The sequence below is a fragment of the Poecilia mexicana genome, unplaced genomic scaffold, assembly GCF_051168715.1.
Source record: "Poecilia mexicana isolate PSO_F unplaced genomic scaffold, ASM5116871v1 scaffold_9, whole genome shotgun sequence".
NCBI lineage: Eukaryota > Metazoa > Chordata > Actinopteri > Cyprinodontiformes > Poeciliidae > Poecilia > Poecilia mexicana.
Genome location: NW_028263378.1, coordinates 9015439 through 9040167, shown reverse-complemented (window position 1 = coordinate 9040167; position 24729 = coordinate 9015439). Strand labels below are relative to the sequence as shown.

General features: G+C 41.0%; 1 protein-coding gene across 1 annotated transcript; it reads left to right on the top strand.

The window, feature by feature from the left end:
* The first annotated feature begins 402 nt into the window (after positions 1-402).
* adamts12 (ADAM metallopeptidase with thrombospondin type 1 motif, 12) lies at positions 403-24729 on the top strand. Its single transcript, XM_015005718.2, has 24 exons — positions 403-935; positions 1027-1391; positions 8024-8201; positions 8354-8562; positions 8672-8755; positions 9045-9169; positions 9277-9426; positions 10223-10366; positions 11159-11303; positions 11388-11480; positions 11605-11750; positions 11831-12000; positions 12814-12947; positions 13098-13218; positions 14847-15091; positions 16411-16552; positions 16629-16755; positions 17259-17469; positions 17578-18696; positions 19473-19625; positions 19808-19984; positions 20503-20649; positions 20729-20882; positions 21472-24729. Exons 1-24 carry the CDS (start codon positions 824-826, stop codon positions 21597-21599), a joined length of 4779 nt encoding a protein of 1592 aa, XP_014861204.2. The 5' UTR covers positions 403-823; the 3' UTR covers positions 21600-24729.

The following is a 24729-nucleotide window of genomic DNA, read 5'->3' as shown; positions in this document are numbered from 1 at the left end:
GAAAAAATATAAATAAATAAAAAAAAATCACAGAATTTAGAAATTGTGAGATTGCTCACAATTAGATAATCACCTTAAATCACCTCAATGTCATTTAAATGTTGTCACTAACACATCAAGCGTCTGGGGACAGCTCTCTGAATAACAAAAATGTATTTCATAAAAGAAAGAACCTTATGTCACAGTGAGAAAAAATCCCCCCAAGCTAATATTAAAAGCCTGTAGCTCGGTGTGAAAATGTTTACAAGCTGTGATGCTTGCCAAATATTTCAGGATTTACTAGTGTTGACAAAGTGTGATGCTCGGATTTTAGTGTTTTATAAAAGAATTTCAACATATTTTTAATCTTGCATTCTCTCCCTGCATAGTTTTAGGTTAGCGCTCTTTAAGGCATTGAAATAAAACTTAATATCTGCATACAGCCCGTTGGCGCCTTAATGATCCAACTCATTTGCTTGAGCGTCGACACGTGTTGAAGATGCGCTGCTGCATCAACAGACAAGTCCGGACAGGAGGGAAGAAGCAGACATGGTCCATTCAAACCAGGGAACCCTCTTCCTCTGCTTCCCCCACGCTCCTGTGAGGAAAGTAGATACTCCTCCTCCTCCGTCCTCCACCGAGAAGGGAGCTTTCTCTCCCCTAAAACCCTGATCGGGCTGCCAGTCCCTCCTCGGAGCGTGTCCCCCTCCACAATCGGAATCTGAGCCTGTTCATGTCATGACCCGGACCAGTGCAGGATCGAAGAGGTCGACTCCTCCAACCAGCCTGGCTCTCCGATGCAGATGACTCTTCTCCCGGGTTTCCACTTTGGTTCTTATGAAATATGCGATGTTCGCTGGAGTGCTCGCTTCTCTTTCGGCTGCACTTTGTTTTCATGTTGGCAGCGGGCCACGATGAGCTATCTGCCAGACTCCTCTCCCTCTCCAGCGAGCAAGGTCAGTGCAGTGTGGCTGCATGGAAGCAACTTTTTTTTGTGCAAATCTCTGCAGAGCGCATGCATAAACAGTTTACTTTGCTATTCTATAGGTCATTTGTCCCAGTCTGGCTCAGACCCATCCATCGTCCATCCCGTGAGAATCAGCGCTGATGGTGAGTTTGTCTCTCACTCCGTGTCTCACCATTTCAAGACCGGGAGATCCAGGCGTGCACTGCGGTCCCTTTCTCCAGAGGGGCAGGTCTACTACAAGCTCAGCTACAATGGTCGAACCTTAATGTTCAATTTGACCAAAAACCATCACCTGCTGTCAACTGAATACGTCCTGGAGAGGAGGAATGGCAGTGCCAGCAGGGCTGAGCCTGCCCTGTCTGACGGGAACTCCTGCCACCTTCTTGGCACGGTGGAAGCCCATGATGTTAAAGGAACGGCTGCCATCAGCACCTGCAAAGGACTGGTAGGAAGTCCTTCTACTTTACTAACTATATAGGGCTAAAAATAGTTTATTTTAAGCCCAGTCTCATTCATCAGAGAAAAAAAAGTAGTCTAGTTAGTTTTATTCAAATAGAAAATATTTAATACAGTTACAGCTAGCTGATATCTAATTACAGAAGTGTCCAGACTGCAGTCAGAACTTGTCAATTGAAGTTTTAAAGCAGTGTTGCCTGTTTTAAATGATTTGTGTCATTGGTTCAGGTTCCATTTTGTAACCATAAGAAGCTGCAGTTGCCTTTTTTCAGCAGTGTGCAGCCAAAGGTAGGTTATAATGAGTGCTGCACTGCTATATGTGCCACACCGGCTGCACTTTTGGCATGTAATTAAAAGGACTTTAAATTGTAGAAATGGTGTGACGTCCCAAAGCAGGAAATGTTGATTTGAGTGATTCTCAAATGGAAAAGGGTGCACTGCCCCTTTTAGGTTAGGGGTCAGTCTCTGCCCCTAGAAGATGAGAAGATCAAGCATCTTGATATGCCTAAGGTGACTTGTTCACAAGTGATGATGGTATGGACCAGGAGGGGCACTAATGGATTGGGATTTTGTCTGCAGCAACGCAGGCACTACTCTGGACTGTGGTGGTGAAGAAAGAATCTTGTAAAAAAGTAAAACAATTTGTGGACCCATTAAAATACCTGAAGCAGACCCAGAACGCAGCAAAGGGATGGTAATTTCTTTAGGATTCCCCAGAATCAGCCAGTATAAGGGGTGTGTTGGTTCTCCTCCTGGACTTGTTACCTCTGTGGCCTGACCTCGGCTCACTGGAAGAAAATGGATGGGTTGGAGGAACTTAAGATGAGAAATGCTGGAGGTTTTGGACGCATCACTTTTTAAAACCCTGCATTCCTTGCTGCAGGTAGCCAGCTCACACCTACTCTAAGCAGATATGTGCCCCAGGCAACCAGCAGACTCCTCTACCTGACAGTGTTGAGTTTGTTGGTTTGCTCTTCAAAGCCTTCCTGACACTGTTTGCAGAAGGTCTGTTCTGCAGACTCACTGACTGCTGCTGCTTCACATCTTTTCCTTTTCACCGGCACCCTTTAGCTTTCTTACACTCTTATTGCCGCTGTCTGTACTTGCAGAATGTCTTCATGAACTCCATCTGAGCATGCAGTGTCTCTTTGTTCTGTGCTCGGGATTGGGCTTCTGTAACAGCTTCTGGCATATCTTATTGCATGGAAAATAAGGTGTGACAGACAGAAACCCAGGGAAACCTGCTTCTTTCACTTGAAGGTATTTACTTTGGCTGTAGTGTTTCTGACCAGATGAAGAAGCCAGCTGGACAGCAGATTTCTAGGAATAACATTCCATAAAAGGTTGACAGGAATCACGAGATAGATTTATGTATCAAATATATTTTGTAAAGCCTTTACTCAACATAAATGCCTTATTTATCATGACAAGGTTTATACAAACAACCAAAGAGGGAATGAATGAAGAACATGAACATTTGGTTTGTGGGAAAAAGTGATGTTCTAACTTCTTATACTGAAGTGTGCCTCAGTGTGTGAGTGTATTGCTCAATTGTGTCACAACAGGAATTCCTCATCCAACTACTTTTCAGTTACGCTTGACTAAATTGTGTTATGTCTCCCAGACTTGTATTTCTTAATTTGTCACTCATGACTCATAATGAGACTGAAATGATGACGGGAGCCTGGAAAATTTATATCTTTGACCCACTTCTCATCTTCCTTCAGGGAAAAGAATGCCTTACGTAACGTTAAATTCGGACTCTCTAGTCTTACAGTGTTTAAAGTACTCTTTGTACAAAACCAAATGTTCTCGTTGTCATCCTTAACCTGCTGCAGGATGATGTATTGCATTGTACAGAACTGTGGATAAAAGTTTATAGCGGCTGAAAGCACACAGAAACCATCAAACACCAAGACTCAGCCAGACAGATGTGAGAGAAAAGTCCTGCCAGCGGCAAGGAGGCCGTTCAACCTCATGAGGCAGAGAAAGAGGAAGTGGATGCATTTGAAATGGGGATCTTTATTAATCTGCCACTGGGTGGACTTTTATGATGACAGGTAAAAGAATAATGACGCATGTCACAATAATTTAGCAGGATTTTTCTTTGTCCCACTTTTGTAAAATTCAAGTTGCTCTAATGGTCCACTTGTCGAGTTGTCAGCTTCTACAGTGAAACAGTGAGCTCTTTAAGTTATTGCTTTTGTTTTATGGAGAATTACAATGACACTTCCTGTCTACAGTGTAGTGTGTCATCTTTAAACAAGAGGGAACAATAACGACCAGCGATGCACCAATCAGTGAGCCAGATTTACCTTGATCAGCTCTGACCGGTGAACTGTGGGTAAATTAGTTTTTCTGTTCATAAAATGTGTTTAATTATCAAGTTACTTATGTTGTGCATTACAATTTCTGTTCGTCAAATTATTAAGGTTTTATTATATCTAGTTGCTGTTAACCTGGAGAGACTTCTGTCAGGAACATGAGAATAAGATGCTCTACTGAATTCTAGCAAACAGCTACAATGGTACCGACACATTTGCTCAACAAAGAAAAGAGAAGTTGACTGTAAAAAAACAATATCATTTCCTGTCCCTACCCTCCCAAAAAAGACATTTGCAGAATCCTCATTTATTTTATGTTTACCGTTAAGAATGGCTGCTCTGCAGCTGCTGACTAATCATCAAAAAAAAAAAAGTTTGTTTTTTTTTCCTACTAATTTCAACATGCGGGTCTATGTCAGTATTGGGGGGGAAAAAAAACAGCAAACGTCATGAACAAACAACCCAAACTAATTTGCTGTTAATTCTCTGGACTGTGACCTCTTTCAGTCACACGTGAGCAAAACTGAACTTTGTACCAGTGAGCAGACTGAAGAAAATACAGTCTGTCCTCTGGAGTAGTACCTTCTCACATTCAGTTCCTCGGGGTAATAACGAATGTTTGAAAATGTCTGCAATGTGTAAAGCTGGCAACATAGCTGGATCATGCTTCCTTAGTGGTGTGAAGCCACATCATAGCCCAAGCTACTGTATTAACACCTCTGCATCCTGTCATTTTAGCATCCCGCGTCTGGCTGGAGATTTAATTGCTCGCAGTTCAAACGAACAGAGTTTTACTGCTGCTAACTCAGCTATATTTACTCCAGAACCCTGTGTCTTTGCGACATGCAGACCCCCCCTTTACTCTTGCTGAACACTTGAACCACAACATTGAACTGAGAATAAACTAATCTGTTTTTAGCTGCTTTTCTTGGGAACTCGCGGGAGTATTTTTGCATGGCCACAGGCAATGCACAAGGCAAGTACATGCAAGCTCAGACCTATTATAACATTATTTCCCTCACCTAAATGAAAAATTCTCAGCATTTATGCAAATGAAAAATCCCAGCAAGGTTTTTGACCTCTAAAAATTAACCCTCTCCTCTTAATTATACGTTGAACTTGGAGGAATGCAAATTTTGCTTGGTGCAGCCCTTAATCTTGCTTCAATAAGTGCAAGTTTGTGCTTCATCATGTTACAGTAATGAGCACCATCAGCGTCCACCTCTCCTTCTGTCCCATTTAATCTCTACTGAGGAAACGGTCTGCATTACGGCAGCCACTTTATTTCAGGTCCACTCGGCCACTTCTAGCCCACAGAAGCAGGAAACGGGGGTAAAGCAGTTCCACATGGCTGGTGTATTTAGAGCACAGATCCATGTTATGGTAACCTCCTATGGCTCTGGCACCTCGCACCCAAACAGCACGCTTCCTTTCAGGTCAGAGGAAAGGGATTAATGAACAGAGGTTGGAAAGGGGAAAGTGAAATCCTGTCCAAGTTGACAGAACATTCAGGATTCAGAGCTGCAGCGAAGCAGTTCTCCATGTATGGTGAAACAGAAAACGAAGGCTTTGCTAACATGGGTTCAGGTTGTCTGTGCATGCAGATGAGAAAGATCACAAAGGATCTGTGTACAGTATAGTAATTTAAAGATCACCATTAACACTATAAACACCCAGTGCAGGCAGAGTGACTGTGCCTGGATGTTTTGTGCACATTATGCAGAGCAGCAGTCTGACTTCTCAATGTGTCTCTTTGTAGCATTCCTTACTGGTTGCTCTGCAGACCACCACCTGCCTTTGTCTGCTGGGACTCAGCTGAAGTCTTAAAACTCAGGGAACAGGGCCAGATGATCAGTCACTCCCAAACAAGGGTTCAGGTCTGAGATAAAGTTTTAAAAAGGTTTAAAGCAAGATTATAAGAAGATTTTCTGGACTTTAACTACTCTTCCATATGTAATTAGGAAATGGAAAGAGTACAGGGAAAACTATTAATGAAATTAATGTACAAATGCATGACTGTCCACTTTAATCATAAGGCGTTAATCAGTGAAGTAGTCAAGAGGCTCATGAAAACTTTGGAGGAGCTGTAGAGATTCAAATGCCATCTTGAAGAACCTGTTGACTAGGAAACTATTAGTAATGCACGCTAGAAATATGGCCTCTACAGGAGAGTGGTGAAAAAAGTCAATGTTGAAAGAAAGTTAAGAAAATCCAACATGTTGGGGACACATGCAAATATTGAAATTGGCTGAAAATGGGCCAGAAATCACAGTGTATCGCAGCTTAAACCACAACAAACATCTGTGGTGATATGTAAAAGTCAATGTTAAGATGTTCTCCTTCTACACACTCTGAGCTTGATCTTTTTTCAAAAGAAGACTGTGCAGAAATGTTAGTTTCTCAATTTCTAGATGTGTAAAGCTGGTAAAGACACAACCCAAACGGTAACTGCAGCAAAATCAGGTTCTACTAATGATGGCGGTGGGGCTAAATGTAATTGCATGCCACACTTTTTAGATTACGTTTTCATAATAATTGAAAAGATGTTTTTCCTTCTTTGTCCACTTCACAATTCTTCTCTTTGTCAGTGAGAAGTCATGTTATCGAAGTCATGTTATAGACTTCTATAACATGACAGAACTTGAACAAGTTCAAGTGGTATGAATAAGTATGCAATGCAGTTTATATTATTAACATGGTTTCCAATAATATTTTGTCCAGTGTTCAGCCCATACAGCTGAGATAAGGTTATCTGTTGTTGCTGCCACACAGAGTGTTTGGGCGAGATCTAGAAGAACTGCTCAGTCAGCTGAGCGTTTGCTGCACAGAGCCTGTGGGAAACTTTTCCTACCGAGTGTGTAGACATATCAGCCAGCATGCTTTGGAGATGAATCCACCACAACTCTGGGATGTTTGGCTGAAGGCCCACACTGAGCTGCTGCTGAAGAAACCATGCTTCGGCATTAATATTTTTATAGAAAAATATCCAAAACCTCCAGCACAAACAGACGTTTTTCATCCGCTTTGTGCTTTCTAACTGTGGTTTGGAGTGAGAAAAACGGCAGAGCAGTTCAGCTGCATCCAGCAGAGCATCTGTTTCAGTATATGTGGAAACCTACATTTTTGGATTTAGTGTAGCAGATGGAGAAATCTTTTCGTTCCAAAGGGAGTGTCAACTTCTAGTTTCTGAACTCCGTGAACGCAGCAGTGGGATACAGAGTCATAGCTGTGCAGACTGCTGAAGCAGCATCCTCCCATTTCTGTTGCCTCTTCTTCCAAGAAACACATGTATAACTTGTCAAAATGACCTAGAAAGCTGATCAGTGGAGCAGCTGGTTAGACGAGGAGCAAGAAAATAAGTCCAAGACGTTTATGACATTAGAAAAGGAATGATTTGGCTTTCATTTTTTGTTGATAAAGACTTTCTGCTCTCCATTGATTTTCTCTTTAAGAAGTATTATTTCTTTCTTTTTCCAGTAGGATTAAGGAAAGTGGATGGTCTGGCATTGCAGGAGGGGAGCTCTCATTGTTTTAATTCCTGGTCATTTCCATCTGATCTGCTGGAGAAGTTTTCAGATTTCAGCCATTTCCTGACATAAACGAAAGTGCAGAACATAAACAAAAGAAAACTTAAACCCAGTGATCATAGCAGTGGATATTTCAAAGCATGTTTTAATGAGCTGCTATGTTCTTGTTGTCAACTTATGAGGATCAGAGCACACCTGCCTCATTAGCCATGCCATGTGCTCTTGTCTTTCCTTTTTTGATGTGTGGCTTAAAGACATGGGCCTCTATGTCGATTCAATTTCTTCATGTTATTGTTTGTTTGCAGGAGCAGTTTGCGTCTGTTTAAATAGCCTCTACCTGTGAGAACATGTACAGCATAGTTTCGAAGGACTTGTTGCATTGTTGCCTGAGGAGAAGAAGAAGGTTCATATTCTGATCTGCTGGCTAATGACAGATTTCAGCCAGATGGAAAAAATGTGGGCTGGTTGTTTCTGCAGGTTTTTAAGATGGGGATCATCTGCCCTCCCAGCTTTCAGTGAAACTTTGTAGTTAATGATGATTTGTTTGGCATCTCTACCAGAGTTCTGTTTCCATGTAAGAAAATGAGATTTAATATTTTATTTGACACAGGTTTTTCTCTATTTGTTTTGTTAAACTCTTGAACATGCTCCAAAAAGAGCTATTTAAGCTTTGCTTGCTTTGCACGTTGGGATATGTGAGTCATCTCAATGAATGATCTGAGCCCAAGCTTGCCACGCTGTCACTTTTTTTTTTCTTCCTCTTGCTGCAGAGAGGATTCTTTTCCCTGCCGGAGGGGCATTTCTTCATCGAACCTGCCCAGAAATTGCCCAGTGATCCTGCAGGGACTCCAGAACCACACGTTGTCTATCCAAGATCTACTGAGGAAAACCACAGAAGAAAACGTAGCCTGGAGTCCAAACACACTCCCAGCCCCTGCGGAGTTCAAGGTGCGTCCTTTCACACAGTGTCTGAATATACAGCTGCGCGTGTGTGTGAAATTGTAAATGAGTTTTCTTCCTTGTTTTTGTGCTGAGCCTGCACCTGAGTCAACCAAGGATAAGTGTGCTCTTAGCTATGCTTTTCATTATGTGTGCTTTAGATGCTCCAAGTGACTCTCACCAGGTGGAAAAAGAGAGGGAGGAGTGGGAGAGGGAGCAGCAGAGGGAGGAGGCTCAGGCTCAGTCCCGCTCTCGCCGCTCAGTCAGCCGGGAGCGATGGGTGGAGACCATGGTGGTGGCTGACTCCAAACTCATCGAATACCATGGCAGCGACAATGTTGAGTCCTACATTTTCACCATCATGAACATGGTAAAGAACTTTTTTTTTTCCTTTAGTTTAAACTGATTATGTGTTTTGCAAGTCTGCGCAGGCTGTTTTTCTCTTTTTTTATCATTACGGATCATTTTTATGCTGACAGGTTGCTGGAATATTTCATGATGCCAGTATTGGAAATGCCATCCACGTCATCTTGGTGCGCCTCATTCTGCTTCAAGGAGAAGAGGTACAAATAATCCAAAGTTTTCCAAATACTCAACTATGCTTATGTGACTTTTTGATAAGTGCTTACATTATTAAGCAAGAGGCTTTTATATATATATATATATATATATATATATATATATACAGACAACGTATTTATTTGGATTTATTGTGGATGGATGGATGGATGGATGGATTTTCTTTGACATATTTAATAAATAATGATTTTATTAAAATCTGCCTGTGTGAACTGAGCTAAAAAGAGTTTAAAATGTGGTGATTTGTTAGTCAAACTCTCGTGTTTGCTGCAGAAAGGATTGAAGATTGCTCACCATGCAGACACAACTCTGTCCAGTTTCTGTGCGTGGCAGAAAAACCTGAATCCACAGAGCGACACTCACCCAGCTCACCACGATCTGGCTGTTCTGATCACAAGGCAAGTGGCAAAAGTCTTTCCTTTAAGTCACATGGGTTCTGTACATGTTCCCTGTGTGAAGTGAGGTGGTATGTGTAATAATTTTTCACATTTGTTTCCCTCTGAAGGAAAGATATTTGTGCAGGAATGAACCAGCCATGTGAGACTCTGGGTCTCTCTCATCTATCTGGGATGTGTCAGCCCCACCGCAGCTGCAACATCAACGAGGATTCAGGACTGCCTGTCGCCTTCACTGTTGCTCATGAAATGGGCCACAGGTAGTGCAATGTTAATACCTGTAAAGTACCAAACAGAGAATCATCACAAGAAAAAAGTACCAATATGTTCTAACAGTATTATTTCACTAGACATGAAGTTATGGATAAACAAGCGTGCTGCTGTACACTGTTTTTTCCAAAGGATGATTCCCAGTTAGACAGTCAGTTTATTGACAGATAATTGTTAGAATGTACAATATATAAATGGGAAAAAGAGAAAAGGACATCTCGTTAATCAAATTGCTGAAAAATATAACATTTTTGTAGTAGAACAATAATGATAAATTTGAGAAAACAAAGATTACATGTGGAGTTTCTCAAGACAATATTCCCAGGCCAATTTCATTTTACATCCAAATGATTCTCATAGTGCTCAAAACGAAGCATTACAGTATAAATGTGTCTATAACTAAAAATTAGGGCAGCATTTAGAAACAGCTCACTGGACTTGAAACAGTACTTTCCCATTAAAGTAAAAAGTTAATTTCTGTCATATCTTAAAACTCTATTTGTTTTAAAATTGCATGAACATTTCTTTCTTTGCATTTGTTCCTCTGATCCTTTAAATATATTTCTTGTTTTGAATATAGTTCTCCACTCATTGCTCCTTAGTTTTCTTGTAAATCACTCCAAATGAAAGCTCTGTCCATTATTGGATTTGCCTTACATTACATAAGCTTCCTGGTACGCTCTGTAATCAGATCATTGCCAAGTAAGTACGGTAAACAAACAAAGCCTGTGTACAAAAGCCTTTGCAGTCTTTATTTAAGTTGTGTTAATTTGTGATTCATTGCAGCTTTGGGATCCATCATGACGGCCAAGGGAATGACTGCGAGGTGGGAGCAAAACACCCGTTCATCATGTCGAGACAACTGATGTATGACAGTTCGCCTCTGACTTGGTCGTCCTGCTCCAAGGAGTACATCACACGTTTCCTCGAGTAAGGCAGAGTCAGAACTTAATTATTCTAAAACCACTCACTACAAAGTGCTGACAAGATTTTATTTATTTTCAGTCAAGCCATAAAAAACACAACTTTATGGCATGTGAGACAAGAAAGAAGAACAAATCACGAGAGATTAAAACTCTAGAACTTTTTAGAAGAATTGTGCTAAAGATTAATTGGATAATTCTTATTCTTAAATTTTACAATACGTTTTTCCAGATTCAGCATAGTCGGATGAGAAAGTTCATGTTCAAAACTGGAAATGACCTTGTCAAATATTCTGGCATTTTCAAGCATTTTGTATTTTAGTTATCAGTCATATATATATATAAAAAAACTATTCCCTCTGTTTCTAGTTAGCTACATGCTAAGATGGATAGCTAGTGAGTCACAAAATTTGACATGTCATCTTAATTCAATTTCTCCTTATAATAAGATAATTATAGATAAATAAATGCTACATTTATCTCACAAAACATCAGCACAAAAAAAACAGATAAAAATAAAAATACTGTGTACATGCATCCATTCTGAGATGTTTGTATAAGTGAAGTAGCTTAAAGACAACACAACCTACACACATTCAATGTTAAAAAAAGTAGCATTGAAGTCATTCCTCCATTAACTGAGACGCCTCATTCTCAGCAGCAGCCAACGCATCTCTGAGAGCGAAAAGTAGAACTCAACACAAACATTATTTGGTGTTCATGTTTGTATATTTAGAGGTCATTTACTTCTTCTTCCAAGCAAAATAACTGACCTCATATTCATTGTTATTTGCCTTAGCCGTGGCTGGGGTTTCTGTTTGGATGACCGACCTTCCAAGAGGGACCTGACTACCCCTCTGGCCCGTCTTGGCGTCCGCTACACTACCCATCATCAGTGCCAGCTCCAGTACGGTCCAAATGCTACTTTCTGTCCAGAGGTGGATGTAAGTCGTGCTCAAATTAAACTATACATTAAATTCTTCAGAAAACAGACGTTACTGATTTTAATTTTTGCCTTTTTATTTCAGAATGTTTGCCAGATTCTTTGGTGTTCAGTGAATGGTAGCTGTAGATCCAAATTGGACTCGCCTATAGATGGTACTCGCTGTGGACCAGACAAGGTAAACGGCGTTATAAGCTCAGCCATGCCAGGGTTTCATTTACAGATGGAGGGGGTAGTTAACCTCGCAAAAAACACCTCAAGTGATTTTTAAATGATCTCAGTATTATTTTTTTCTCACTTAGTGGTGCATTTCTGGAGAGTGTGTAATTGTGGGTAAACTGCCAGAGACTGTGAATGGAGGCTGGGGGCTTTGGGACAAATGGTCCTACTGCTCCAGGACTTGTGGAACTGGAGTTCAGTCTGCAGAGAGGGAATGTAACAATCCCAAGTAAGAACTTACTCTGGACATCCTTTCTTTCTTTAATCCTTAGCTATGTGGTTGATTCAAAATATTCTGTTGTCCAACAGACCTGAATTTGGAGGAAAGTATTGCACTGGAGAAAGGAAGCGTTACCGGACCTGCAACACCAAACCTTGTCAGAATGAGAAGCCGTCCTTCAGAGAGATGCTGTGCAGTGAGTTTGACACAGTGCCGTATCACAACCAGCTCTACCAGTGGATCCCAGTCGTTAACCCATGTAAGTGATGAAACCCTCTAACAGACTGGGTATTTTTTTATTTTATTTCTTAACATTTTCTGTTTCATAACATAATTCAACAATAGATGTAGTTCTTGGAATTAATCAATAGGGGGCAACATTAACCCTTGAAAGTTTTCTGTCATTCAGCATCTGCGCTCAAATTCTGTTGGGTTTTTATGGCAGTTTGTCGATACGAAATGGTTGTCATAGTTGTTGTCAATTTACACAAAACAAAGTCAATTTTAGCGGTATCATCAGGTGAGTTTTTCATGTCAGCTGTTTAATAAGAGATAGAAAATAAAGCTGGATTACCTCAATTTCAAGTAATTATGTTCTCAGCATCTCTTTGGAATTAAATCTCACTTGTTTACTGTTTTGAGGGGTGAAGACCAGAAAAAACAAAATGAGTAAACTTAATCTCTACATAAATTTACAGTTATGTCCAGCTTCGGTCCTTGAGGGTCAGTGTCCTGTCAGTTTTAGATGCGTTTCCTCCAACACTTCTGGAGAGGCCTGTTAACAAATCATCATTTAATTCAGATGTGTTGAACCAAAGAGGGAACTCAAACAGGCAGGATTTCAGTCCCTGACATCACTGTATTAATCTATTGGACAATTAGATCATTTTATGTTATCTCTTGTGCCTTGGAGTGCAATTTTAAAGTTTATCTATATACATATAGCAGTATGTATGGCATAAAATTATAGTGATTAAAAACAGTAGCAATAAATGGTTATAAGTAAAAGTAATGAGTAAAAAAGTAAATAAATAAATAAACCTGATTCTTTTTCTTTTATTCTCATCCTCAGTAAATCCCTGCGAACTTCACTGCCGACCAGTTAGTGAGTACTTTTCGGAGAAGATGCTTGACGCGGTGACCGACGGGACGCCGTGCTTCATGAACAACAAGTCCAGAAACATCTGTGTTAACGGAGTGTGCAAGGTAGTGTGCCTGGGTAAGAGACCTGTAGGGACTGGGAGGGTTAGAGTGGAGCGGGATGATGACACACCGCAGAGCAACTACATACTGACAGAGGGAGAAGATCCTCTGTGGAAACTTCCACTGTGCTGTGATTTGTGTGTTTGTGTGTAGGAGGTCGGCTGTGACTTTGGTATCGACTCAAACGCGGTGGAGGACCGCTGTGGGGTCTGTCTGGGCGACGGCACAAGCTGTGAGATGGTTTATAAGACATATGATGAACAAGAAGGTTTTGGTGAGTGAAACGACAATCGCAGTGCTTTGCAAAATTATTCATGCCCCTTGAACATTTTTGTATTAGCATTTAAAAAGAAAATCAAGACAAAGATTTAGGAGACAGATATCTCCTAAATCATTTTCAGTATGGATGCAGCTGTCAGAGAATATTAGTGGACAAATCATCATGAAGACCAAAGAACACAGCAGATAGATCATGTAGAAAGTTGTGGAGCATCTTAAAATAGCAGCCTGCTACGACACAACACCTCAAGCTTATGGTGGTCAGAGGGCCAGGAGGTGCTGAATCCATGGGTGAATGACTGAGCCAAAAGGCTTTGGAGTCCTCTGACTTAATCAAACGCTACACAAATGTAGACTATTTACCTACATATCAGTCGCTTCGGTAAAACATTGGGGTAGCAGCATCATGCTGTGAGGATTCATGTCTTCAGCTATTACAATTTCTGCAAAAGACTTGAGAGTAGGTGAATGTTCACATTTCAGCAGGACTAGCAGCCTGAGCTACTAATCTGACTGAGCTTGAAGAGACAGACGGCCCAGCATAGTCAGACAATGCCTTCAAATACAGCCATCTCTACAGGGTGATTGCATGGAACGGTTTTGAAATTCATATATAGTTTCCCTTCTACATCATAATTATGCACTACTTTGTTTTGGCTTTTCATTTAAAATAAAAATAAAAATGCATTCAAGTTTGTGATTGCAACATGGCAAAATGTGTTGTGTGAACATTTTGGCCAGGGGCTGTGTCCAACCGAGGGAGTCTGTATGATTATAAAATTATTAACGCAAAGCAGACAGACTGCTAACGAGAAAAAGCTTTGAAGGACCTACTAAGATGAGTGTGAAAAAGCGCAGAATTTAAATGTATGTCTGCAGGCACAGAAGTCATTTCAGGGCAGTGCATCAACATTGTACAGTTGTTGTTTATTGCCATGGCAGCAACCTCGTCCACATGTTGCAGCTGTTTGTCCTGTTGTGCTGAGATTTAAGTGCGCATGCATGCAGGCCCGTGTTTGTCTGAAGATACACATCTTTGTCTGGTTTTACTGCACTTGGACAAGTATAACTCACCCGCTAAATCAACATACCGTGAAGACAGATTCATAGTGAAAGAGGCCCTAAAACAATAAAAACTCCCCTCCTTCCCGCCTTTCTCCCTGCAATCTCTCTTTCTTTCTGTGTGTGTGTTTGCTGCACGTTGCATCCCTTCCAGATAACCGGCCCAGATGTGTGAGACTTCAAAAGGCTCACACCGAGGGCAAGCATCCCCCCACCTCCTTTCACAAACACACACATGCACACACACACCTTCCCACAAACATCATTAAACTGCACAGACCCGCTCATTGCTGCTTTCGTCCTCCCCCAAACCACCCACCTCCCATCCCCACGCAATAAAAAACAGAGACAGGGCAGTGCACCCCCACCTCTAGCCCACCCCCTCCGTGCCGAATAAGCACACATTCAGTCACACATGCAAGGCATCCATGCACACCGAGCCCACCCGGGTTAAACATCAGAGAGAAGGTGTCTGAAAGTCTGGGTGTGAGCGTGGCAGCTGCCATGGTGGGCCATCCCATTACCTCAGTGCGACTCTGATTCCCCTCCCGACTCTCCCAGGGTACGTGGACGTGGGGGTGATACCAGAGGGCGCCCGGGACATTCTGGTGAGGGAAGCCCAGGAGGCAGGTAACTTCCTGGCCCTCAGAAGTGTGGGGTCAGACGAGTACTTCCTCAACGGGAACTTCATCATCCAGTGGAACGGCGAGTACGAGGCAGGTGGGACGACGTTCTACTATGAGCGCAGTGGAGACATGGAGAACCTCACTGCACCTGGACCTACCAAGCAGCCAGTCTTGCTCCAGGTAGGTTGTCCCGTTCATAGGAGTGGATGAAAGCAGCTGTTTTTTTCAGATGTTCAGAAGGTTTAGTATAATCAGCGTTGTGCCACTTCACTCCTAAAAGAGTCCTGTTCATAGAGGTTAAACTGAATAAATTTGTGTTCGTAGTTCACCTTCTAATCAAACTGAATTGAGTCCCACCACAAAATAGTCCTTGGTCATTCATTTTTCTTAAATAAAGAAACTCACAATCAGTGCTGTGGAAAAAAAACAAAACATTTAGCCCCTTTACAGATTTCTTCTGTTTATTTGTTTTTTTGTATCAGTCTAGATCATGCCAATTTTAATTTCAGATAAATATAACCATATTAAATGCAAAATGACAAGTAATTACTCCCTAATTATTATAATTTACTTTAACACACTCACTTACCAGGTTTGCAACACATGGCAGTAAGTTTTTAACAAGAATTTGGATTAAATTTGGCCATTTTTTTCTTTAAATTAAAGAGAGGCTGGTTTTTGAGCATGAATGGCCTGTTCAGGGCCAAAATGAATCAATCAGATTTAATCCTGGCCTTTGACTAGACCACTACACAATCCTTTTTTTCGTCTTTGAGAGATGAACTTGCTGTTCTGCTCTAGGTGATTGTTCTGGTTAATGATCCAACTGGGTTGCAAAGTGATAGCAATACTCCTTTTCAGGTTTTTCAGATGAAAAGTCCTGACGCAGACCACAACATCATACCCCCACCACCATGTTTTTCTGTTAGTTTGATAAATTTTTTCTGAAATGACACATGCCACAGATGTAAAACAGTCATATGCCCCGTCGGTTCACAGAATATTTTCCCAAAGGTCTTGTTGGTCATCGTCTGTGTTGTGTTTTATTGATTAGTTTTATCTTCTCTCAATCGATGCCAGTTTCGGTTGTTACTCATTGCATGAACAGTGACCTTACCCGAAACAAACATTGTGCTTTAGATGTTGTTCTTGATTCCCGTGTGACCACCTGAATGAGTCATTGGTGACATTTTGGTGTTCCATATTCGTTTTTCTCATTTGTGGATAAAAGCTCTCACTGTGATTTTCCTGGAGCCCCAAAGCCATAAAAATGGCATTTGTAACACTTTCCAGATTGATACATTTCAGTGACTTCTTTTCTCATCTGCTCTTCAGTGAGGTTGTCGTATTATTCCCATTCATTTGAATATTTGAAACACATGAGTGTGACAAAAAAGTAAAAACAGAAATCTATAAGGGTCCAAATTAAAGCTCTAGTGAAAAACCAGATGGAGAAGAATGTGGATTATTTGATTACATTATGTTTTTTTTTTTTATAGTTGTTGTTTCAGGAGAAGAATCCAGGTATTAAGTTAGAATACACCATCAAGAAGACAAAATTTATAGAAAATGAGGTCACTGAACCCACTTACAGCTGGAGACACGGAGCCTGGACCGACTGCAGCACCACCTGTGGCCTAGGTTTGGCTTATTTCGAAACATCTTGCTTTTGTTTTGCCAATAAAATATACTAAATTAGAACTGTTTTTGTCCTTAGGAGAGCAGCACCAGCCAGTGCTGTGTTTTGAAACAGATGTGGGCGTCGTGGACGAGTCTCTGTGTGACCCAGACAGCCGTCCAGAGGACCGACACCGCAAATGTAAAAATATGGACTGTCCTGCACGGTGTGTACTCTCTGGCATCTTCACACTGTATTGCAGATTTTCTGCAACCAAAATCAGCCATTTTTATTGCATAGCCATGATTTCAACTTTTACCTGTGAATAGCAACCATAACAGTTTCACAACTCAAAGGTCTATATTTATATAAACTTTTATATTTTCTGTAGTTTAGGGCATACAATACTCATTTTTTTGGGTACTGTAATAAATATGTCCAAAAAAATAAAAAGTTTGTACAATTTCTCTTTTTTTTTAAGCTAATTACAGCAATTATTTAGGAACACAAATGATTTTTTCATTTAAAATTTCAGATTCTTTAATGAGGCAACATGTATACAAACTAAAAGTTAAAATCTTTTCAACATTATTGACAACATTTTTATAAAGTATTGTAATGTTCTCAATACAAACACTTGTACGTGCTCATTTTCTAAAAAGGTTTGAGCTCCATATGGTTGATAAGAATATTTTTGCTTACTTTGTTATTCTGTCTTCTGGCTCTTAGGTGGTGGGTTGGTGGTTGGCAGCATTGTACAGAAACCTGTGGATCAACAGGATTGAGGAAGAGAACCGTTCTTTGTGTCCGCACTGTTTCAGGGGAGGAGAGAGTACTCCACCCTCTGGAATGCAAGCATCTGCTTAAACCCAAACCTGTGGTGCCGTGCAACAGAGATGTGCCATGTGGGCAGGAATGGGCTGTTGGCAACTGGGAGGAAGTAAGCCTTTTTTAAGGGTAGCTTGTTTCTTAACCTCAGTTTTACCAATGAAATACTTTTATTGCAAGTATCTCCACCAGCTTGATATTGTTTTTGTTGTGCTTTTAGTGCCCCGTCACATGTGGAGGGGGAGTTCGCTCACGCACCGTGTCGTGCACATTGGCGCCAAAGAAGATCTGTGACCTCTCGACCAAACCCAGGTCCAAATCACTGTGTGCTTTGCAGAGCTGCCCAAACTCAAGTCTTCACAGACGACCTGGGCTTCCCCCTGTGTATCGCCGCATTTACCCAAATAAAACTCCCCCTACTAAACATCCTGGCTCGACATCATTAGCACCTATGAGCTCCACAGCTGCGCCTACAACAACCACCAAAGAAACTACAACTGCCACCACAAAATCCACTTTAAGCCCTCAAGTTGCATTTACTGAAATTATAGTCTCAGAGGATCATGACTTTGGTGTTCGGATGAGGAAAATGAAAAATGCAAAGAGGAAAGTTTATTCTAACAAATCAAGTTCCGCTAATAAAGAAAAGAAAACAAGTGTTGGAGAGGAGGAAAATGTAGACGCAGAGGAGGGAAGCGCTGAGGATGGGGTCCTGTACTCCCCAGGATATGATTACATCGTTGAGGACAAGACAAAACAAGAAGAGAAGATTATTGACCTGGACTTTTTCACCACAGAAACGTCTGTAACGACTCGTCTTCAGACAACCACACCAAAACCACAAGCACGTCCTCTTACCAAGCATATAACTAGAATGCCACCCACAACTGCATTGCCATGCTCTCTTACCAGTACTGACACATGTTCAAGGACAACCCACCACTTACCCAACATCAACACCACCTCAAATGTTAAACCATACCGCCCATGGACACAACGTGCTCCTCTAACCACTCCCATGCATAAGTTTGGCCCGGGCCTTTCAAAAACTATCTTCAAAACGAAACAAGTTCCTGCAACAACTATCAGAAAACCATCCACCACTTCAGTGCCACCTCATGTGACATTTATGAACCTGAAGAGCTCCCCTGCAACAACCAAGAAAACCACTCAAACTGCTCGTGCTAAAAAACCACCTAGGTCCAAAGGAAGCCACTTCAAGAGCCAAAACCAGCAACCAAGAAGTCCGCAGAGCAATTCCACGAGTGACCAAAGAAACCTGATGGCCAGAGAACCAGTTAACATGGATGTATTTTGGGTTGTAGGAAACTGGAGTGAGGTGTGTAAAGATATATTTTGAACTTTTTGTCTTAGTCTGCAAAACATTGTTCCAGTAAACATTTACATTAACAATGTTTCCATGATGCTCCCCTGAACATTTATCCACTGAAACTTAATTACCCTGCACCCTCAAGATTGATTCTTCTCACTCTGTTGTTGCAGATAACCTAAAGCAGATTTAAAATCCACACAGTTTAATTAACAGAAAGTATTGAACTGTAGAAAAATTTAAACTGGGATGAAAAATAGTGACACATAAAATACTGCTAAGAAAATTAAACCAATCCACAATGCTTAGCATCTTTCCTTCCTTCATGTTGAATGTTCAGGGTAATATGAAAAGTACTATTTCCCCAGCAGAAATATTTTCAGGCATAAATTTCTACTTTGTTAATGTTTTTATCCTGGTAGATTCACCTAAATGCCACCAAAAATCTGCAACAGTTCTTGGAAATGTTGCTAAAGTGGAATTGGAAGAACTTTCCAGAGCAAAGATTCTACAAAATAATATATAAAATATATTAAAGCAGATCAAATAAAATAGCTTTCAGTACACTGGTTTGTGGACCAAACCAACATATAATGACACATTCATGTTTATTCCATTAAATAATAATAGACTAAAAAGAAGGATGTCCAAAGATCTAATATGATCCCTTAAAATGTATTATTGATGTTTTTATGTCCACAGAAACACTCACATTAAGTATAATGCTTTAATGTTGTGCTAAGCATAAACATATTTTTTTAAAGACGATCCTCATTTCTGTCCAGTGCTCAACGACATGTGGGATTGGAGCTCTATGGAGAACCGTGGTGTGCAGTTCAGAGGATGATGAGGACTGTGCCAGCATGAAGAGACCTGAGCCTGCACGAACATGTCATCTGCAACCATGCGCTGCCTGGAAAACTGGCAGCTGGAGCAAGGTCAGCAACTTTAGATGTCAGGAAACTGATAGTCACATAGTTTACTTGTTAATTACAATTAATACTAGAATACATTAATTATTCTCTGTCACTGAAGAAATACAAAAAAATAAAAACTCTTGTCTCTGTTTTAACTCGCATAGTTTTGTTCGGCGCATGGTGTGTTGTAATTCTCTCCACAGTGTCCAGAAAGCTGTGGGTCTGTGAGAAGGAGGCACCGTGACGTTCAGTGTGTTGATTCTCAGAGTAAACGTCCACTCAGACCTTTCCACTGTCAGACTGTGTCCAGCAGACCCCTAAGCACCCTGGGTTGCCCCCAAAAGCCCTGTATGAACTGGACCGTGTCACCCTGGGGACAGGTAGGACAATCATACATTCAATTTACATGTTATTAAACATAGCAGGGCATATCTAGGCACATTATCTATGCTGCCTATGCTTCTAGACATTGCATTTTTATGACTATCTGAAATATATTTTTTATCCTTAATTAACTCTTGGGTAAGAGTTTCGTGAGTTTGAAACCCATAGGAAATCGTATTGGCTCCCCCTGAAAACACTTTCCCCCTGGTGAAACATGGTGCAGCATCAAGCTGAGGAGATAATTTTCTTCAGCAGGGACAGAGAAGCTGGTCAAATAAACAGGACAACCAAAGAAAACCTGCTAAGAGACTCCAAAACACTTAAAATTGTGGCTGAGGTCCACAATTCAGCACTACAACAGACCCAAACATACAGCCAGAGCTACAACACAATGGTTTAGATCAAACCATTGTGTTGTATTACTGTCAACAATTTTGCAATGCTCTCTGTGTGAGAAAGGGGGCTGTTTGGAGAAATGATCTAAAAATAAAGCAGTAATGCTTGTTGTCCCCAGTGCTCTGGCAGCTGTGGTGAAGGCGTCAGGGAGCGACTGGTGTACTGCCCCGAACCTCATCGCTGCAGCACCACGTCCAGGCCAAACGGCACTGAACTGTGCAGTCTAAAGCCTTGCACGCACTGGAAAACCGAAGGCTGGGGGGAGGTCAGTCTCACTCTGCTGACTCACAATTAACGTTTTAGATGTTTGATTTTTTTTTCTAACTTAGTCCTCTTATTTCTAGTGCTCTGTGAGCTGTGGAGAGGGTCAGCAGCAGCGCGCAGTCAACTGTGTGAGCGATCAGGATTTGGCCGTTTTGCCAAACCGCTTTTGTGAGACGATTTCTAAACCAGAAACACTCAGGAAATGTAACATGCAGGAATGCAAGAAAAACTCAGGTTTGTATGTGTGAACGTGTTCCTGTGCTCCTCTGGCGGTGAAAGAGGTTGATCGGAAAAGCAGATTGCGTTCCCACACGCATTGTGCATGCACACATTCGCACCTCAATTTCACATTGTGAAGGTAACAATTCTCCAAAGCCGACGTTTAGTGCTGATCAAATTTTAGTGGCATGCTTTGTTTTATACTTTTGGTCTAACCACAGCTAATCAGTGCCAAGGAAATTAAAAGACACGTCTATATTGACTGCTGTGCAAATGGTACTGTGCAAGTAGTATTGAAGCTACTGTAGGTATTGCGCTTTACAAAAATCAGCAAATAGGCAGGGCATCACGGTACACCTTCAGAGAAGACCAGGATACACAAGGTTCTGAATGAAAGATGGTCTGATCAACTTCTAGCTTACTAATCTTTGTTTATCATTAGAGATTCACTGAGAAATCAGCTGATGACCAGACCTGGCCGATTTTAGCTTCATCAGGCTGCGACCTGTCGGCCCGATTGTGTAGTTACATTCCTTTCCATACGTCAGGGCAAATGTGTTCATGTATTGGACTTCAGGTTTTGTTTTGGTTTCTGTCTGTTCAGTTTGCAGAAAAAACACCATGTCTTCCCGCTTCTGTGACAAGCTGAAGCTGTTGGGTCGCTGTGTGCTTCGGTCGGTCCAAAGACAGTGTTGCTTCACCTGCAGGGCGCTACCAAGACTGGACTCATAATGACTGCAACGCGACCTGCCGTCTGTTCATGAAATGCTGGTACGAAACAGCCGCCATCCACCGACTGAGAAACCACGGTGCTAACGGCAACTTCAGCAAGCCAAACTGACTGCCTCAGTGGTCACTGCATTTCTTTTGTTGTTGTTGTTTTTTCTACCATGTTCAGTTTTTCTTAATTTACTGTAGTAAAATTTTGGATCAAAACCAGGTAATGCAAAAAGCCAAAGTGCTTGGGGAAAGACCAGAGGAAAAAGAGATTATGCAAAGGCATGGGCTGGTATAACGATCCCACAAAATGAACTCCACAAGTTCATGTTTGCACAAAAATCAAAAGGTAGGACATGATTTAGGTTTGTTCATTTCTTCCTCAAAGAATAGAAAATAAGCCGATTTTGGCTGGTTCAGGCATCTGAACCTGCAGTCAGAGATGCTGCTCAGAGCTAACCAACGGTAGCTTTAGAACAGCATTACTTAAAAGTAACATACGGCCACCTGCGCTGTTTCCAGGCCAGCAGCAGCTCTACTCTGAACCCATCTTGGCTGACTGAACCCAGACACCCTCGTTTTGGCTGTTTGTATCGGTGTTCTCGTTCTTTCGCTACCCAGAGCTTCTGACCACAGATCAGGGTAGGAATGTTCATCTGCTGGTAAGTTGAGGCTCAGCTCTCACCGACCAGTAAAGGACTTGCATCAATGAAGACGCGGCACTAATCCTGTCGTGAAAAGCTTTTCACAACAGCATAAATTTCCCAGCTGTCAAATCCTTTCTTGTTTGTACAGAAAAGTGTCCCAGCTTTCTTTTGGTTAGCTGAGTAGTTGTGTGTCAAAACAATTGGGTTTCTTTATGCAGCCAGAAAAAAATGTTGGCGACTCTAGCACTTCCTCTGGCCAATAAAATGGTCCTAAGTGACAGAAACAACATTTGAAGTATTATAAACAGTAACTTTTTATAATCTTGGAATGCCTCAACAGACAGCCGGCCCATGCCTCGTTATGTGTTAACATGCATTTCTGGGTCAAAGGTGCTTTTAAAATTAGACTGCTGATGATTCACAGCTAATACCTAATGTTTTTTTTTTTTAATGAACTGGTAAAAACAGAATGTACATTAAGATTTTCTGTCATTCCAACATTGTTTGGATGGACAACGTCAACATGTTTTAACACTCTGATTTGTTTTTTGTTGAATTATGTTTTGTTTTTCTCAGAGCCAGCACTGACTGTGTGTTTATGTAAAGCTTTTTATGGGCCATTTTCTTTTTTGGTAACATTTTTTTGAAGGGGGTTGAATAAGACTGTCATGACACTGTCATAAACATGACATAACACCTGTCATGAACATGAATATTTATGACTGTTGTCATAAAGCGTCATTCGGTAAATTATGACACTTTTAATACGAAGTTGACATTATTCAAAATGTCTTTGTATTGACAACTTGACATTAACTAAGAAATCATTACTGTTTAAAACATAAAGTTACCTAATTTTTAAAGTGCAATCAGTAATACTTTTATAACAAATTTATATCAGTAATGATTTCTTGGTTAATGTCAAGTTGTCATAACAAAGACATTTTGAATAATGTCAACTTTGTATTAAAAGTGTCATAATTTACTGAATGATGCTTTATGACAACAGTCATAAATATTCATGAAGACTTATTCATGTTCATGACAGGTGTTATGTCATGTTAATGAAAGTGTCATGTCAGTCTTATTCACCCCCTTTCAAATAAAGTGTTACCTCTTTTTTTCATAAATTAGCTGCAGAATGCAACAATCTCCTCTGACTTGTTGCACCCTTTTAAAACTAAGACAGAGGTGTTGCAGGTCATCCCTCTCAGGTCCCTCGTAAGACGGCACTTGTGATTATGTGAAATTGTTTACCAAGATGTACATCTTCACTTCCTTTCCTTGGCTGCTCTTTGTTTCTTTCACTTCAAATTGTGAGTGAAAGAGGCTTGGACAAACATAAGGCAAGATGAAAAAAGCATCATTGTTCACAGGGTATGCCGTCTTCACTCATACACTTCGTTGCCAAAGTTGTTGTCTTATCCTCCTTCACACATATAAACTTGAGTGACAAACCCACTCCGAATCCAAAAGGTTTAAAATGATGTCGGCTACAACAACTTTAATTCTGAAAAGGCTTTCCACAAGGTCTACGAGTGTTCACAGAGCACATTTTTTTGGTCAGGCACTTTCGTAACCCATTGTAACAAGTCACAGTGGTCTGCACCGTGGTACTGACTTGATCTGTTGGGTTAAGATCAGTTCCATGTGCATGTTCCACACTAAGCTGAATCATCTCTGTCTTTACAGATTTTGCTTTGTCACGTTGGAACAGAAAGGACCCATTCCTAGAAAGTCCAGAGCAATGCCCAAAAATGCCTTTGTATGTTGAAGCATTAAGAGTTCCTTTCTTTGGAGCTAAGAGCTCAAACCCCAATTCTGGAAAAAAAAACAAAATCACACTTTGCAAAATACACTCAAGCAAATACCGTTTGTTTGATTGCTCAACAAAGAGGCACGGTTTGTCACTTCAAAGAATTATTTATTTATTCTTTTACTGCTTTACACCTCTGCATCTGGCACTGTACTTTGCATTTGGTGATGTAACACTTGGCTGCAGCTGCTCGCCCATGGAAACCCGTTCCATGAAGCTAATCTGAAGGCTTCATGGTCTCTGGAGGACTGCAGCTGCAGACAGCTCCAAGTTGGTAACCTCTGCAAACTCTGCAAATCATCATCCACTGACCCCACTCTGACTTTTTTTTTTGTGTGTGTGACTTGCCACTTTGTAGCTGAGTTGCCGTCATTCCCAATTTGTGAACATACCATTAACAGTTGACTCTAGTGAATTTATGGGAGGAAACACAGGTGCAATCCTGTTGAGATTCTGTGAATGAATTCACTGAACTCCTTAGAGCGATCCATTTCACAAATATCTGTAGACTACATGCCAAGGTGCTGGATTTTATTCACCTGGAACACTAAACTTAATGATTTGGCAATGGAGTGTATGTGTTTTGCATGTCTTCATTGATAACTGTGATGAAAAGGAGGTCTGACATAACACTTTTTGTAAATGAAATACATGGAATAAACTTTTTTTTTTTTTTTAAGAA

Excerpts from the sequence above, each read along its gene's own strand:
- adamts12 (XM_015005718.2), top strand. The coding sequence starts at position 824 with ATGCGATGTTCGCTGGAGTGCTCGCTTCTCTTTCGGCTGCACTTTGTT. Across the intron at positions 9,427-10,222 it reads GCTCATGAAATGGGCCACAG|CTTTGGGATCCATCATGACG; the intron begins GTAGTGCAATGT and ends GATTCATTGCAG. Across the intron at positions 20,883-21,471 it reads GGAATGCAAGAAAAACTCAG|TTTGCAGAAAAAACACCATG; the intron begins GTTTGTATGTGT and ends CTGTCTGTTCAG.